At 36.5% G+C, this 12,538-nt stretch overlaps 1 protein-coding gene across 3 annotated transcripts in view; it reads right to left on the bottom strand.

The window, feature by feature from the left end:
- Positions 1-12,538, bottom strand: part of CPED1 (cadherin like and PC-esterase domain containing 1) — a 153,853-nt gene that overhangs the window by 75,709 nt on the left and 65,606 nt on the right. For all 3 annotated transcript variants that reach the window (XM_074827582.1, XM_074827584.1, XM_074827583.1), the window contains 7 exons: positions 11,529-11,671; positions 10,060-10,132; positions 8,290-8,457; positions 7,174-7,278; positions 6,107-6,276; positions 658-725; positions 294-338 (listed from right to left, as the gene is read on the bottom strand). In XM_074827582.1, coding sequence (XP_074683683.1) covers positions 294-338; positions 658-725; positions 6,107-6,276; positions 7,174-7,278; positions 8,290-8,457; positions 10,060-10,132; positions 11,529-11,671 — 772 coding nt within the window. The remainder of the gene's footprint in view (positions 1-293; positions 339-657; positions 726-6,106; positions 6,277-7,173; positions 7,279-8,289; positions 8,458-10,059; positions 10,133-11,528; positions 11,672-12,538) is intronic.

Genomic DNA, 12,538 nt, shown 5'->3' with positions numbered 1-12,538 from the left:
TTCTTGGAAATAAGGGGCAAAAGTCTACTGAAGTGCAGCAAGGGATCAATGAGTGCTGGAATACGCACATTAATATGCACACATAGTAATGTTTAACTTTGTGCTTGAAGCTTATTTAACATAATAGCCCAATTATTGAATGATTCATAAACATTCTTGCTACTTAAAAATCCTTTTTACATGAGAGACCACAGGCATTCCATTCACTGAAAGGTTATGCAGAAAACCCCAAGAAAATTGTTTAAGTAATCTCTCTTCTTGCCCCTTAGTGGTCTAGAAAGACCTTGACTTACCATAACTGCATTGTCTTTCTTTAGTCTTACTGGAATTCTGCAATACTGAAAGATAAACAGAAACAATTAATAATTTTCTCCTCTAAGCCTGATTCACAATCCTATAGGAGAAGGAACTCTCATTGTGTTAATTATAAAAAATACTGTGTACTTTTAAGTGTGAGATCTTTGCTTTAGGTTCACGAACACTGCTCATGGGCTCAACAGAACAGCTTACACAGATAAGGAAGAAATTTTCTTGGTCTTAAGCTAAGACCTTCCAACTGGAAAGCAAACCAATGTAATCTAAATCATACATGTTATCAGAAGTAGAACAAATAGGGAAAACATACCATGTATAAAAGAACTTATTCTGATTCCTTACCTTCATGATTCTTCCTGAAGTCAGAAGGAACATTCTGTTTAGAATTTGCATTTTCTTGAGAAGAATTCCTGTCAATTCAATAGCAGACATATTTCTACATGAATGGAAGGAACAGAAACCATAGAATATTTTTCAAAAATTTCTATATGGCAACTCAGGGCACATGGCATTTTAATATTCTCCATGGAAAGATGAACCTTCTGGATTCACGTTCCCAACATTAGCAATATTACCTGAATGAACGTGAGAGAAAACACAGACTTCATAATAAGTGGTAGCATATAACAATGAAAAAGAAAACCAGAAATAAGTTTCAAAACATAGTTGAATTGCTGAGAAAAGGAAGAGTAGATACAACCAAGAATAAAATAACCCAAACCATATCTCTTAACTGTTTGTATGACTTTTTTTGTATATATTTGAGATTAAAGTTAGACTTCGTTGCAAATGAATTAAATATAAATGAAGGCCTGTGTCGAGGTGAATATCTGTACCAACATTAGCATGAATTCATATAAAGGAACATCTATGTGTTCTGATGTATTTGCTAATTCAAAACAAATCACATGATCAACATCCAGAGTATATATATAAATCCTCAGTGAAAAAAGTCAAGTCAATTGCAACAGTTCATTAACATGTTAGTGGTGCCCATATTACTAACTCCACAGATTTTTTCTTTCATATAGCATTTTGGGAGCATAGTAGAAGAAAGGCAATAGGCTTCTCTCTGATCCATGTACTGGATCTCTGGCCCATAAGATCTTTTCAGAGGTTCGTTAGCATTTCTTGAAGCTTTCAGATGTTTTCCTCCCAGTGTTTTCCATAGAAGTTCTGATAAAGCAACTTCTTCCCAGATATTGCTGCCCATTCAGTTTGGATTTTGAAAGACACAAAGTCACTGTCTGTGTCAAGGAAGGGAGGTGGCAATATTGTTCTGTGCAATCAGCCATCACTAATGTTTCAACAGGAGCTGCTGAAAGCAATATTGAGGTCAATCATGGTAAAAGGTAAACTGTCCAATATTAAAACAGAGATTTCTACATTATCTCAATGAGATAAGGAAAGAAGAAGCTGGCAGATCCATGTGTCTCTGTGTGTGCATGAAAATGTAGTTCTGAGCTTGCAGTGTCTAGACACTGCCCTAGTTTCATGCACATTGATGACCTCCTTCAAAGGAGGCACTTAAACTATTAGAGAGTTTGTTTTCCAAGTTATAAATCATTTCAGACACCTTTTTCTGTTTGTCAAGGAGGTAATGGCTAACATCTGTCAAATACATTTTTTCTCTCCGCTGTTCCTTTTTGACTGCCCAGTCCCAAATCCTATTGTAAGGTGAAAACAAGATGTCTTAACTCTATAAAATGTCAGACTTCGGTTTAGCCAGAGGACACCTCAGGAGTGTGGCAGGCACCACCACTGCATGGCCCTGGCTCCCAAAGGAACAGTGTGACCTGTACATGTCAACTATGTAAAGAGATTGTAATTATCTTCAAAAAACATTAAGACACTTACAACAACTCTATCTAATTACAGCAAGGTATCAAAATGCAATATTTAGAAATTATGTTGCAGAAAGATACTCAGATTATATTGTGGCCAGCAGGACACCTAGAAGTGATTGTCCCACTGTACTTGGCACTGGTGAGGCTGCACGTCTGATACTGTGTTCAGTTTTGGGCCCCTCGCTACAAGAAAGACATTGAGGTGATGGAGCATTCCAAAGAAGGGCAACAAAGCTAGTGAAAGGTCTAGGGCACGTTTCTTATGAGAAGTGGCTGGGATTGTTTTGCACAGGGAAAAGGAGGCTGAGGGGAGACCTTATCGCTCTCTACAACTACCTGAAATGAGGTTGTAGCAAGGTGGTGTCGGTCTCTTTCCCCAAGTAACAAGTGATAGGAGAAGAGGAAATGGTCTCAAGTTGTGCCAGGGGAGGTTTAGGTTGGATATTAGGAAAAATTTCTTCACTGAAAGGGTTGTCAAGCATTGGTACAGATTGCCCGGAGAAGTGGTGGAGTCACCATCCCTGGTGGTATTTAAAAGACGTGTAGATGTGGTTCTCAGGGACATGCTTGAGTGGTGGACTTGGCAGTGCTAAGTTAATGGTTGGACTCAATGGTCTTAAAGGTCCTTTACAACCTGAATGATTCTATGATTTATCTCTGCTGCAGACTGAGCTTTTAAACTATCAGCACCATTAAGTTTTCCTTTGTCCAAGCTCCTTGCAGTCAGCAGACTGAGGAACAACACAGTTATGAAGCTCTTCCTTGGTCAGGGAGTGGTTGAGATCCTGACCTCTGCAGTCTCCTTCCCTTCACAAGCCATTACTCAAGAAGGGACCTTCATCTTACGAGTGGTCCCTTATTTGTTTAGTATCTTGGAGGAGCTATCAAGCACAGATGTGCTCATTGCCTACCCACTTTGCAATTAACTCTAATGAAACTAATGACTGTATGTCAGGTACCCTAGGTGAGTTCATGCTTGTGAATGTACCTTTTGAAAGATCGCTGCGGTGTACATCACAAACTACTGACAGTATTCAGTAGAGTTATTAATTTTATTTCTTTAGATGATGTTTTGTATGTCTCTCTTGAAAATGAGGAGCCACTGGAGGTAATTTTGTGAGACATCACTAACAATTTTTTTCTGATTGATTAACCAACAGTTTGAGCTCTCTGTAGAGTGTTTCCTTGGCTTCAGTCACAGTTTCCATGAGGGCATTTAGTTCATCCAATTAAATATCTTGTGCTAATCTTCAAAAGGGAAATACAAAATCGCAGACTCAAGAGTGGGATTGGTTTCCTGCACTTAATACCAAGTGTCTTTCTCCTTTCTTTATTCCCTCTGTCTCTCATTTCTCCCATTGCAGATCAGTAATCTTATCCAAACTTCCTTGCTTTTGTCTTCTTCTGGCCCATAGTCTGAACCATGTTTTTTTCTCAAACTGTCCAGGTGATAAGTATGACCAAGTTAAACTCCAAGAAATTATTTTCAACCCACATTCAGTTCAAGGACTGCTGCTTCTATATTGACCTAAAAAGGGGCTTGCTTATGGGAAGCTAGTAACATTTTCCCAAATATATCAGTTGATTTCATAGAACTATTTGCAACTTTATTGACCTGCTTAGGCTTTTGTTTTATATAAATACAGAAGGATTATCTTTTCTCACTAATCTGATTCTCCCATATTACCCTGCTGTCTGACACACCAAACATACTTGCCACAGTACTTCATAGCCCCTATATTAAAAGACAGTAAAGATGTATGTCTTAGTCATATCACAAGTTGAAACTGTGTAGTGTTGAAAAACAGCGCACAAACAATGCAGAAAATTTATTTCAGTGCACATGTTAGGTAGTACCACTCCATCACCCTCAAAGAACTTTGTCATGTTATACCAATAGATCTGAGATGGTCATTCTCACATAGGCTGTAAAAATTTCATTATAGTTTGAGATGAGTTTCTAGGGTTCTTGATTCTCCTGTGGAAGGAATTCAGAGTTCACTAATACAATTTAAGGTTTCAATACTAGTCATGTAGGTGATACGGGTAAAGAAAAGTAGACCAGGAAACTTCTTTAAATCCTGTCTCCATCTTATAGATTCATGATCAGTGAACAGAATAACTGTACAAGACCTAAGTCAGAAGTCAATATTTTTCCCATAAGTATCTTTGCTGCCTGGACAGTCATATGTGCAAATCACTGGATTTTGTAAATGAAAATATCAGTTTTGCATAATCAGAGAAATAAGAACTGTTAAATAAACAACCTGACCTTAACTGAAGAAATTCAAAAAAAGTGTTCTGCTATACAAACTCATCAAAGCTGGGAATCTTGAAAAAGATTAATCAAAGCTCAAAGAGAATGCGTACCCAAGTTATTTGGGGAGTAAGCTCTACTAAGCTCTTTCTTCCTTGCAATTAATTGTAATTACATGCATATCTGACACATGCATCACCATCACATGCATGTAGCTATCGGAGTGGAAGATTATGATTTAGCAATGTCAAAACACATGGTTTTTTGTACAGTGAATGAACAGAATGGCATTATTAGCTTAGTCATTGAAAAAAAATACAGTGCAAAGAAGGAGATTGGCCTATACCCTGGAGAAAGGTCATGGTACCTCTACATATTTATACACATACAATAATGTTCAGCTTGAAGAAAAAGAAGAGGACAAGGGGCTTGCTCAAAGTGAGTGAGTGGCACAGCTTAGATTGGAACAGAAAGCTGTGAAAGGTTGGTATGCTTTGATATGCAAACCTAAATATTTTGGCAAAAGGGCAAGGGCTTACACATGAATGCAAGCAGCTGCATCTTTGAGTTACTTTTCACATAATGGCCAGCAGTAACAACAATAATACTTAGCTCATTCATGGAACTGTGTATTTTCAAAACACTAATAGTTACCTAGCACTGTGGTAAAGAATAAACTCCACTTGATAGCTAAGCAAACAAAGATACAGATGACTATTGACTTGTTGAAAGCCACACCCAACTCAATAAGGAACAGAATTAAAACTTAAGAAATCTTACAGACACCTTATATAGTCACTACAACATTCTCCAAGAAAAATGTACAAAATAATGTCATTCACACATCCAACTCAGTGGAGTGGAGCATACATTCTAATGTGCATCTGTTCCCAAGTCCTTGTTTGCAAAATCATATATGACGGTAGTCATAAAGAAGTATGGTATACATGTGTATGAAACATCATTAGCCAAGAGATAATGAGGACAGAAATCACATTTTTACAAATTTTATACTAAGCATATAGTATACCACAACTTTTCTCCCTCCCTCCCTCCCTCCCTCCCTCCCTTCCTCCCTTTCTCTCTCCCTCCTTATGAAAATTTCTTGACAGAAGCTCAATGGATCTAACCTTGTCATTACAATATTTTTCCAGCTTTTCAAAAAGAGTTAAAATGAGGTTCTCAGAGTATTCTTCTCTTTGACCCATCTCTTGTTGGACAGAAAATTTAGACACTCAAAATTATTAGTCCCTTTTGGAAAAATCCTCACCTGAAATTTTATATTTTCCATACAGTTTTACTTTTAATTGGTGAATAAATTAAAAGACAGTCTGAACCCTGGTAAGCACTCCTAATTTGAGTTTACAGTTGTTCAGAAACAGCTTATCTATTTTACTTCATATTTCTTAGAAAATAATTTACTGTAGCTCCAATTAATTTTTTAACCCAGAGTTCTCTATACTAGAAAGAGAAGCAAAGGGACAAAACTGTCATATGTAGAAACCTAGCTACATGTCTAATGGTAGAAGGCCTGACAGCGTTCCATGATGGGATGATGGACCTTCATCACAAGTCTTGTAAGTCCACCTACACCTACTGAAGTTTTATGAGGCTCACTGGAGCTACTGCAATTAATTAATATAATTTGAGAAACTACCCTCAACATATCACATAACAGATATCTTACCATTCTGAAAGATTTGTATGTGCCTCTTTAGTCATGAACTGGAATTGTTCAAGTAAACTGGAAAGCAACCAATGCACAGTCAGGACTGAACCAAGCCGTCCCATTGGGTCTACCATGTGATAAATGTCGCGCAGTAAAGTTTGAATCTTGGGTGCAGCAGAAGGGAAAAGCTGAGAAGAGAGACACTGATTAGAGACTACACACTATAATATTCGTAAAATGCAAAAAAGTAAGAAGTGAGAAGACAGTGTATATAGCATACAGATGCATGTATATTAATGCTGTTTCCCACATGTATAGAAAATGGCCCTCTTGCCCAGTCTTGCAAATCAGGATTACTAGTACTGACATGGAAGTCTAATTCTTTTGCCTCTGATTTGAATTCCAGATCTATTCAGGTCAATCCCTCTTCAGAAAGTCTCATCAGTCTCCAAGCCTGATACTCATCTAGGAGGTCTAGAAGAAGTCCTGATATCATACAGACTTTCTGAACAACAGATCCAGTTGCAGATCTTTTATTTCTCCAATACTTGTCATTTCCCTCATTAACTGCCATGGCTATTCACAGACACTGTTATTCCTCCATACCTATTCTTCTGCAAAAATGAACTCACTTGAAGTGTGTAGAAGAAGACACATATTCCACCTGCTTTTTTTGCCACTTTTCATCTATATTTATTCTCTGGTCATGAACTCAGTGTTGTACTGTCTCCAGTTCTTCCATTCACATCTGTTTTGCTTCACTATCATTCTATTTTCTTACCAACTCATTAGTCATTTACATAATTTTCCTCCTTTTCCTTTCATTCTATTTTCTGGTCTCTGTTTCTGCTTTAGCTGTTCTTTTCAGTGAATTCTCTACTCAAATTCTCTGTTTTATTTCTTTATCTCTTTTAATTTAAACTTCAAAAATCCTTCAAAATAAAATCAGCATAACCTCTACCTCCCTGCTTTCCTGTTCATCCAGCCTAATACATGTGCCAGACACAGCAAAGAATGGTAATGGAGAAATGTTAAGAGGATTACATAAATATGTATCTAATACAACAAAACCCTGTTTATTTTACCAGCTCAAATTGTCCAAGATTCTTCAGCTCCTTTAAGAAAGTAATCATTGAATTTATCTCTTCTAAAGACAAACATTGCTCATCTTCTCTGTGGTAAGTTCCACCCTATGAAGGAAAGGGGAGAATATTCTGGTGAGATCATATGGAAAGAAGAGTGCTTTCATTAGACCCCAATCCCTTTGGTGATCAAAGGAACAAGTTACAGCAGTTCTCAACTTGCCCTAACCTCATCCAAAGCCATGTCCAGCCAGCTCCTTGATAGCTCTCCCCACTTCTCAGTCTAGAATAAAGTAGACTGTGCATTAGCTTTGTGTAGAAAAGTACCCATAGAAACTACCATGGGCAGAGACTGCATAAAGTATAGACAATGAAGTGGATAGTTTGAAATGTGGTCTGGTCTCCTACAGAACACAGACTTAGGTAATCATATCATACATGTGCATATGTCAGCAGCTTCCTACTTTATCCTGTCATAAATTTAGAACCCATGACCTGGTTTTAGTCACACCTCTCTGAGGGGCAGAAGCCACATGGATAATTTAGTCCCTGTAAGTCTTGCAAGTAAGGGTCTCCTCAGAAATGCACCCTTAAAAGTGCCCAGACTGAGAGAAATACTGCTAAAGGAGACCCCAGCTTGTCAGAAAGAGTTTTCACTAGTGATGCAAACTTTATACAGATCCTATAAATACAAAAAAATGTAACTGGACCTTGCATTCAGAATAAGACAGAAAGTTGTAGGAAACAAAATTTGATTTTGATGCTCATGAATCTACTGAGTTAATCAATTCTAGGCTTATGAATACATACAAAACTGTATATTAGAAAAGACCATTAAAAATGATAGGAAAATTACTTTTTAAAGCTTTTAAATATAATACAGTACTTTAAAGTACTGTACTTTGGGGAAGGACATAATTTTGAAGTTGAATTTTTATAAAAGAAAATTCAATTTTTCAATATAATTACAGCTTTATTCCCCAGTATTCAGTAACAGATAGTTTTGATTAAATAAATCCTTCATTCTATAAGTCAGCACCAGCAGTCTCAGAAAAGCATACAATTGAAAATAAAATGTTTTCAAATAGTTAATAATAAGAAAAAGGTGGAATGAATGACCTTGCTCACAGCTGATCCATATATTTTTTGTAAAGCTTCTATGAAACTGGATGTTGAGGATTCATTAGATAAGAGAAATTTAAATGTATCTTCAAAAAGAAATTCTTTGAAAGTTTGGTCCTGAATATTTGATTCATCCTCATCCTGAAAGTCAAAGTTGTCATGCACCTGTTGGAAAACAATGTAAGAATTTATAGTTTGAATATCAAGTCCAGTCTTCTCATAACCACATATACCAAACTAGAACTATTTATAAAAAAAAAAAATCATAACAACACTAATAAAAGACAGGATTATAATATAACAGATGCTGTACCACGTTTTCTGTCAGAACTACACACCACAATGTTTGCTGACCTCCAGTGGATAGAGTACAACATTGCAGTCTCTTGTGAGCCTTTTTTTCATGTGTTTGATTTGAAATTTGATTTTAAAAAATTGTCAGCTTATATATTAACATAACTCTTGCACAACTCAGGTATTTAGAAGTTACTACACATGAAAGTATGAGTTTTACAATATAGAAACACAAGGAATAAACTCATGTTTATAAAACATGGATAAATTTGTATTTTAACATGAACACAAACATAAATTCAAGCTGCATGGTGTGTATGCATACTACAGTTTCCAAGGGATACTATTCAAAGTTAAATGTCATAGTAATTATCAACGGTTATTTTTTAGAGTAATTTGTATTTTCATAAGAAACTATTAAATCCTACTTATTTACTGTACATTTATGGATTATGGTTGATGGCTGAGACTACTATACAGGCAGGTAAACATTATGCTTTAGGATTAGTTTTTTAAGCAACTCCTGGTAGAATTTTTTACAGCCTGGTATACAATTATTTAATTGCTATGACATCACATTTCTTATACTAGCTAAACAAGTCTTGTCAGGCTAATTAAGGATACTGTCTTCATGGATTTTTTAAATTGTGAAAACTTTCTTGCATATGTTCATTTTTCCTTTGTGTATAAAGGATTTTTTTTTTTGTGAAGGATGGAGAGATTGACTGCACTGTTGTTACTAGAAACTTAAACAGATTTTAACTGAGGATGAATTTTAAAAGTGTTCTCCTGTAATTTCCCAGGATATATTTACTAATTTTTTTTTTTTGCCTTTTATGTATCATAAACATGGACAAAGATTTTATATACCTATATATATAACCATATGTATATACAGGGGTAATGAGAAGCAACTGGAAAGCAGTATAAATTTCATTTCTGGCCAGACTGTTCTGAGGCAGGTGTGGTACAAAACTGGCACAGGGAGTTTATGCTGCAGGTCACATTTCTCTCTTTGAGAGCCTTGAGGACCATCCAGGAAGAAGGCAGCACAGTGGAAGTCAAAGCAGGTCATGAACTGAAGAAGTACCATACAACTCAAGGAGAACTTTAATTTGTATTAAAAGCCAATTGTAGTATTTTAACTTCCTCCCTTCATCTTTGTTCTGGCACAGTTAATACCTAACTCTACTTTCATGCAATGCTTCCTATGGATTTTGTTTCCCTGATATTCAGTTGGGGTGGTAGTCCTTTCATGCTAAAACTGAAAGGCTTACACACTTCAATGGTGTGGTGAATTTCATGACAGTAACTCTGTCTCTTAAAAACTGATTTCACCCACAGCAACTCTCCACTTTTAGGCAAAATTAACATTAATGTACTTGTACAGGTACCTATCAAAGATGGTTCCCTGATGTGTTCTTTTTGGTGTAAATTTTTTGGGTCAAGCAATAATCTGTGTAATTTTCTCACCTCAAGAACTACTGGGTATACGGAGGTGCCGAATCCAATGTCAAAGGTTAGCATTTGAAAACATTGACTGCATCTGAAATACAATGTAACAGGAATCAGATTCAGTGAGGTTAGGTACTGTTGTGAAACATAGAATGGTAGAATCATTCAGGTTGGAAAAGATCATTACGATCATTGAGTCCAACCATAAACCTAACACTGCCAAGTCCACCACTAAACCATGTACCTATATATGCTACAATGAGATATACGCACAGGTCCAGAGAACACACGCAAGAACATACACACATAGGTCAAGAGACAGCATGTAATACAGACTAAATAAAATTTCTAAGAAGAGCCAGCAGCATTAAACAGAGATGGAGTCAGATTGTGAGTTGATTAAAACAGTGCTATATTAAAGTGTATTTATATGGTTGACCTTTAAACCAATGAGGGACGTGAACTATGCTGGAGGAGGAAATGCCTTTTGATGAGAATGAGGTCCTGCAAAAGCTCTGAAGACATTTGGAGGGCAATAGATGGAGAAACTCTCTGGGCTCACTGAAGCTAAACGGCTGCAACTATGGGAATGTTTGAAGGCATGGGCCAGGAGCTCTAAGCAAGTCTTGGGTTACATAAACAAGAGATATCCATCCCACTGGTAAAAAAATATTACAGTTTGGACCACTGTCAAAATAGCTCCATCCCTGTTACACTCTTCCCCTCCTCACTACCCTCTCCACTCACAATGTAAGCTTTATTCCCAACTTACATAAATCAAATAGTGAGCTTTATATTACTGCTACTAAAACACCTGGTTCTCAACTAGCTTTATAAAACATACAAATGTAATAAATAGTAACATATTTAGTATTTATCATAAAAATGTCAGATATGTGACATAGCATATATAGAACAGATATTAATTTCAATTTATAAAAATATTACATAATAAAGATTGATTTATATGTAAGAACTCTAACACTCTAATAGAACCAATTACAATGATTTAACACCCACAGAAATGTGACTGTTGCTGCCTAGGTATATTCATAAGGTACATGTCATAAAGTATTCTACAGTGTCTCTTTTTCAGATTGCCTGCCACAGCTAGCCCTGAACCATGTGGGCTACTCTAACGTTAAATATTTGACATATGACAGAAGACTCACTGAAGGGAAATACAGCTTTATGTATGTTAGGACTAGTCCAGTTGTGAGTGATTTCTGTTCATTAGTTCTGCCTGAAACACTTCATCAGGACACAGCATCTGTCCCTAAGTATTCATCATAACCTTTTCACAAACTAGAAACACTGTGGGTATTGAAGAGTTTTACTCCCTAAATGCCGCATGTCCTCACTTTATAAAGAAGTATGAAATAGAGAGGATTTTTTATTTTAGGAGTCTTGTATCCTCTACAATTTTTTTTCTGTTCTAGGGAGCTACCTTGACAACAGCACAGCAATGACTACTGCAAGTCACTTACTGATTGAAAGAATTTTGTCCTGAGGCAGATGATTCACTGAAGACCTCAGTTATAAGTAGAAGTTTGCTTATAGCTTCCTTCATGTTGTTGAAGGCTTGTTGGGGAGAACTGCTCTTGAAGAATATCTCGAAAAACCTTTGCAGCTGTGAAAGATATTACATATTTTTTGAACATTTACAGTAAATCAGTGCTTAAGATCATAAATTAAATGGCTGGTAGAAGTAAAAATTGCCTTACAATGTCAACTTCAGTTCTTATTCATTTGCATGGGAAAGTGGCATGAACAGCTCCACACTAGTAGAGAATAACTTTTTGTTTACAAATAAGTATATGAGAAACAAACACTGTATTAATGGCTTTAAAAAACATTGCTCACAGTCTAAGCTTACTTTCATGAAACCTTTTGTTGTCAACAGGTTCTAGGCAATGGAAACCCCAAACACTTATTTCTTCAGCAATAGGTAATAGCACACTCAAAGTAAAAGCCTTTTCTCTTGTTAGCATGCTGTGTCAAGGGCTATCCCACTTGACCTTGACTACAAATCCTTACCCCAGGTTAACAAGTTTTAAATAGAATATAAAAAAAAATGTTGAAGAAATTATCAGCCACCGCAGCCTGTGTTTTGACTGAACTCTTGCCCAGGCTGAAGTTTTCAGACTTGTGGATCCTCCCAGTGGCATATTCACAGGCCTGCACAATACTGTCATCATTGATAGAAATTCACCGATATCATCACTTCAGATAGAGATTCAGGGAAACAACTGGAACAACACAGAGCCCCAGTGAAGAGTGGGACACAGGCACGTTTTGTTGCATCAGAGTCCTCTGTAGTAAGAAAGGGGTTGTCTTTGAACCACATTTCCATTAGAGTTACCACACGGCACAGAACCCAATTAATGTCTGAACTATGTAAAACTATTAGATAATTTAGTAGTACTGTATTACCAAGCAGATACATTTATATAGTAAAAAAAGTACTTTGTCTTTTTTACAGCCTCCTCCTCAGCCC

This window comes from Strix aluco, chromosome 5 (genome assembly GCF_031877795.1).
Source record: "Strix aluco isolate bStrAlu1 chromosome 5, bStrAlu1.hap1, whole genome shotgun sequence".
NCBI lineage: Eukaryota > Metazoa > Chordata > Aves > Strigiformes > Strigidae > Strix > Strix aluco.
This window is presented reverse-complemented; position numbering and strand designations above follow the sequence as displayed.